General features: G+C 38.1%; 1 protein-coding gene across 1 annotated transcript in view; it reads right to left on the minus strand.

Moving 5' to 3' along the window:
• wdr27 (WD repeat domain 27) overlaps nucleotides 1-4,088 on the minus strand; it is a 44,255-nt gene extending 40,167 nt beyond the window's left edge. Inside the window, exons 1-8 of the mRNA XM_073482306.1 lie at nucleotides 3,763-4,088; nucleotides 3,156-3,297; nucleotides 2,764-2,888; nucleotides 2,492-2,605; nucleotides 2,342-2,393; nucleotides 1,907-1,977; nucleotides 1,711-1,825; nucleotides 1,466-1,568 (exon numbers count right to left, since the gene is read on the minus strand). Of these exons, the coding sequence (XP_073338407.1) occupies nucleotides 1,466-1,568; nucleotides 1,711-1,825; nucleotides 1,907-1,977; nucleotides 2,342-2,393; nucleotides 2,492-2,605; nucleotides 2,764-2,888; nucleotides 3,156-3,297; nucleotides 3,763-3,897 (857 nt within the window). The 5' untranslated portion in view covers nucleotides 3,898-4,088. The remainder of the gene's footprint in view (nucleotides 1-1,465; nucleotides 1,569-1,710; nucleotides 1,826-1,906; nucleotides 1,978-2,341; nucleotides 2,394-2,491; nucleotides 2,606-2,763; nucleotides 2,889-3,155; nucleotides 3,298-3,762) is intronic.
• Nucleotides 4,089-5,569: the final 1,481 nt, after the last annotated feature.

Raw genomic sequence — 5,569 nt, forward strand, 5'->3', positions numbered from 1 at the left:
TCAAGACTTGAATGATGTAGCACTGAGATCATGTGCTTTGCTTAGAGCAAAGAGGAATCAATGTCCATTTCATTCCAGTGGTCCACAAAATACACAGAGAGTTATGTCTGTGTTCTTTAAGTGCCTGCTTCCTGTCATAACATCAAATGTTTTAACAGCCTGAAACAGTTTATGCTACGAGGTGGCAAAGTTTCCTGTGATGTGTGAAGTTTCCTGTGACTGTGTGGACACGTGCAGCAATTAGCCCGTAAAGATGTGGCGTTTTTTCCAGGCTTCTGTGACAGTCAGACATCTATATGGTGTTAATGGCAGAAATGTGTAGCTATTTGTTGTTCTTTTTCATGACAACTGTGCTTGAACCGCTTCTGTAATATTTTCCTGGATCACATGCAATTTATACCTTGTGGAAATATGTACTAAATGGAGCCTTTGAGAATATACACAGTGTTGAAAGTATCATGTCCTGCTTCAACAGGAAGATTCCTAGTCACAAATGAAGTAAAGCAGTTCTCCATCATGGTGAAGTCATAATGATAAGGTCCACCAATTCACTTTGAGCACTTGAGAGTGAGAACAGTCAAGTCGACCTTGGACTTTCTCATTTCCTGTGACTAATGAATGAAGTTAACAGTTTTAAAAACATAATTAGAACCGACCCTCTATCCATCCATCTTATAACTGCTTATCCAGGTCTGCCAATTCAGAGGACATGCTCCTGGAAGTTAGACAGCATTAAAAAGATGTGAATCACTAATGCAATACAGCTGCACAATTAACTCAAATATAATCACAAAATGGCAGAAGGTAAAACATGTGCAAAACAGGATTATAATGAATTACTGTAGGGTTGGAGAGATGTTATGTCCTCCAAGTCTTGTTCTCCAGATGTAAAAAAACATGTTTGCTTGGTGCAGACCCTATTATTGGCCTATCACAGATATGTCGGTATCAGCATATATGTTGCCTGATATGTGCCTTCTTCTTCTTTTCTTTTTAGAAATTATAATGTAGAAAACGATGCTTGGGATAGATTTCCAGTAAGTTTACCGTTTCAGTAAACTGGTGTAATTTAGACTATAAAGTTCATTATTAAACTGTAACATATCTTGCCACCATTACAAGTGTTTGATAGCCACATTTGAAGGCTCTTTGCTAAACATATTTGTGTGTCTACAAATATATTGATATTGGAATCTTTTACTTCCTACCATTGGTATCGGCCCCCAAAACTCAAGCATCGGTCCGGTTTTAGTTTTTTCAGTGGAAATTGAAATTGTTATGCAAAAATGGTCAAAAAGCCTCAGTCAGGAGTCTACTGTGTTAACAAGACCCAGAAAACCCTCTTCATTAGCAATGCAAAAACTGCAACCCAACAAGTGGGTTCTTGTCTTGATCAAATGATGTCGGACATCAAATTCCTCGTATAAACATTTCACTCTGCTTATGAATGCTATTATTCACTTACTTGTCATGCACACTTTTGGTGTCAGTGAGTGAGCTACATGAAGCCATTTTGAGGACAGGCTTTGAAGTCTCCACTTTATCTACTGCTGAATGTTCTGCGCCTCCTGGAAGAAAAAATAAGAAATAAATAAGAAAGGAATAATAATGAATATGAGTCAATTTTATCTTTCAGTTGGGCAGCTGAAAAGAGGTATAGAATTAGTTAAAAGGCATTTGATCAAAACAGATGTTATCTGTCAACATCACCTGTTGGATGGCTAACAGACTGTTGGTGCATTTGATGTCTTTTTTCCATCTTCTGAAGGTCCATTCTGGTGACCAGATGACACCTGTGGTCATCAGGGAGAGAAAAGCACCACACCTAAACCAATAGATGCAAGTGTGTTACAACTTCCAGTCTCAGTCATAACTCTGTTTAAAGCTGTGTCCCTCAGTCACTTACCTGTCCATCAGTTGAGCCGATGATAAGATGCCTGTTCTCCTCCAGGAAGAGCACACTGAGCAGTGGAGAGGCTAAAGAATTGAAGAATTTGTTTTAGGTAAGTTGTCAGAGAATGTGACGTTTACGATCATGTTGCAAGGCTCTGACTCCTCTACAGCAGTCACTGTGCAAAACATGACATTTAAAATGTATTACTTATTTCTTACTTGTAAATTTAAAGTGCTTAAATTTAAGTCTTACCAGTGCTTAAAGATAAGTCATTTGAATATGCGTGGCTAATTCATATACTAATAGATTTACAGTTCTTATAGGTCCAGCTTGTACATATGATTTTACCACTACTGCTGTACAAATTTAATCAGAGGATTCAGGACTTTATGTTCCTGTTATTGTGGGCAGTGAAATTAATTTGATCCAACGAGATTAATATCTCACCTGAAAGCACAAAAGACTGGTAGCAAACAGTCTCCTTTTTTAAGTCCCACACCTGAAAAGAGACAAGGCAAAGACCTTTATAGTTATTATGGTGTGTCGGTGTGTGTGTCCTTGAACAAAAAGTGTCATTTTTGGTTTCTCAAGCAGAACCTTAAAAGTGCGATCCTCTGATGTGGTGACAAGAATGTCTTTATTCCAGGGACAGAACTCTGCTGATGTTAAAGGCCCGAGGTGGCTTGTCAACGTAGAGATTACATCAGGTCTCTGATGTGGAAAACAACAATGAAACTTGGATAAGATAAAGTTATGACTTTTGACACTACTGCTAAAATAAATCATAGAGTACAACAAAGTACAGTATTTGTAATTGAAAGTAAGATAGAGCACAAAGGGAAATTGTGAAAATATGCATCATCTTGTACCTTTGAGCTCAGAACATACACAGTTGCTCCTGAGCATGCAGCCACTCGTTCATCAGATAAACAGAATGCAAGATGAACGACTTCACCCACTGAAGTCCCGATAACTGTTCCAGCTGCAACCTTACCTGCACACAAACCAATGAGTCTGACCTGTTTGGTAACATTTCACTAGGTGGCAGGCTTGTTAAGATTTTCACTCAGGAAAATGATCATACTCACAGTCCAACATAGGATGTGCAAAGGTGCCCTCTACAGTTTAATGTGAATGAAAACAAAACACTAAACAACACTGATTTAGACTAGCTAGTGTTGGATACAACAGAACAAAATTCAACCAAGGGATCAAGTGCACTGCTGTACACATGAGCGCACACACAGAGCTGTTTCCTTACCCTCCTGTGTCCTCTTCTGGCACAGTTCAATATCCCAGATGATGATATACTCAGCAGAGGCAGAGCAGAGGAGAACAGGTCTGCTACCTTTTCCAAAAGTCATTGCAGTGATCTCACCATGATGGCCAGTGAGCAGCAGGGGCTTTGGAGAAACATTTAGACTCTAGTGAAATACATACATTATAACATTGCTCTTGTATTAGCATACAAAATTAAAAAGTTTAGCTACATATATGAGTTTGATTACAATTAAACACAAAATTGTAATTGATAGATCAAAATGTCTTTTCCCAACTTAAAATATCTAGCTATAGAAATTATATTACTACATTGTAAGATGTTGTTTTGTCTTACCATATTGTGGCCCATTTTATATGACACAGAAAATAATGACCCCATACAAAACAAACAGGCGATGGGCAAAATGCGTTTTCAGATACTAAATACATTAATACTTACATTACAAAGAAATGTCAATGTGGTTTGAATAGTTAAGCCTTCAATGTGAATTGCACTTGCAGCCTTAGTAGCTAACGCTAGCTAGCTAACTGATGTCCACAAGTAGAAGGGTGTTTTCTGTACACAAGTCAACAAAACTTAAACAAACCTCCAGCTTTTTGTCGACATTACTGTAAATCAGCATTTCCTTGCCATGCAGTGGCAGGCCACAATAAGAGTGACAACATGCGAGCTGTCGGTGTGACAGCCGTCCATCACAAGTCAGGCTGAGCTTCTCAATCATCAGCTCTGCTCCTGAAAGCCCGAACCGCTTGTGTGGTGCGCTGCAGCCAGCTAATAAAACGCTAATTACTTCTCGCTAAACGTGCCTGAGGAGTCTTCTTCAACCACTGAGTGTACTTCAGTTACCTTTGTTTGAAAAAACAGTCGAATTAATGTAGGGTACGCTCGCCTAAAGTTAAGAGCAGAGGGACTTTCAAGGACTTTGGCGTCTTCGACGAAGCAGGTGGACAACCGTTCGCGGTTGCTAGGAGACCGACACCACTTCAATTTCCGTTACAGCAGATTGTCTATGGAAAAGCGATGCCTCACACGTAAGTAAAAACAAATAAATAATAACCTTGATCAGGAATATATGTATCAGGCATCATCAGTGCTTCCGTTCATTATACAAACTCTGCACCACACTTTCTTTTAAAAGGAGGCGTATATTTATCTGTTTATGACGGCCTTAGACTACCTGACCGCAGTGGTACTTGGAAATACTGTCAGAGTGGGACTTCTCCTCAAGGTTCTTGCTTCTTCTACTTCCGCGTTTAGCCGCAAGATGGCGGTCACGGTTCACCTGCAGCACCTGCAGTGCCATGCGCACCACTGATCATGCACATGTAACTTCTTATTCTATTACTATATACTGTACTAGTGTACAGCAGTGATTGAATGTAACTAAGTACATTTACCCAAGAACTCTAATTAAGTACAATTTTGAAGTACTTGTACTTTACTGGTGTATTTTCACTTACTGCTACTTTATACTTTCACTCCCATTACATTTTGGAAGCTGGTATTCTCCTTTATACTCCTAATTTGTACTTTTGGTAGGCCTACTTAAATAGATTTATTGGCTGTAAATTGCTTTCGATACTTAAGTACACTTCATACCAGATACTGTAATTCTGTAATTCTTCATAAAGGTGACGATATATTTACTTTTAGTCAAATATGACTCTTTCGGTACTTTTTACAACACTGGTCTACAGTACTGCATAAAATAATAATTATTATTAATTATTATTATTATATTAATATTAATATTAATATTATTATTATTATTCTAAAAAGAAGAAGAAAAAAAAGAAGAAGAAAAAAGAAGAAGAAGAAAAAGAGGAAGAAGAAGAAAATATGATTTATTGATTTAACACGGGAAACATATGGCTGAGACTTTGGGAGGTGTATTATTATTATCATTATTATTATTATTATTATTATTATTGTTGTTGTTGTTGTTGTTGTTGTTGTTGTTTATTACTAAACTGGCCATTCTAATGCGTGCATGCCTTTTAGTTTTTTGTATTAATATTTATTTGGCAATAAGTAATAATACAAGTTGCAGTCATAGTGGTGGTAACATTTACTCGGTCAGAATAATAAATACTTTTAGTTTTAGTTATTTTGATCTTAACGAAGAGAAAATAAACTGCAATAGAAAAGACATCCGAGGACACGAGTTGTTAAGTGGATTTCATGTCATCCTGTTTGCCAAGTTAAAGGATAAGCGTTTATAGAAAGCATGAATGGGGAGGGGGGTGCTGGGTAGCGTAGTTCTCTCAGCAGCTAGCGGATGTGACGGCTGTGGTGTGTAGGTTGTAGCTGGGTGTCGTCTGCCGTCTGCTTTGCCGTAGTTGGATGAATCAGTCGACGTTGACAGTCCTTGGGATATGACTGTGCTTTTGTAG

The sequence above is a fragment of the Pagrus major genome, chromosome 15 (genome assembly GCF_040436345.1).
Source record: "Pagrus major chromosome 15, Pma_NU_1.0".
Classification (NCBI taxonomy): domain Eukaryota; kingdom Metazoa; phylum Chordata; class Actinopteri; order Spariformes; family Sparidae; genus Pagrus; species Pagrus major.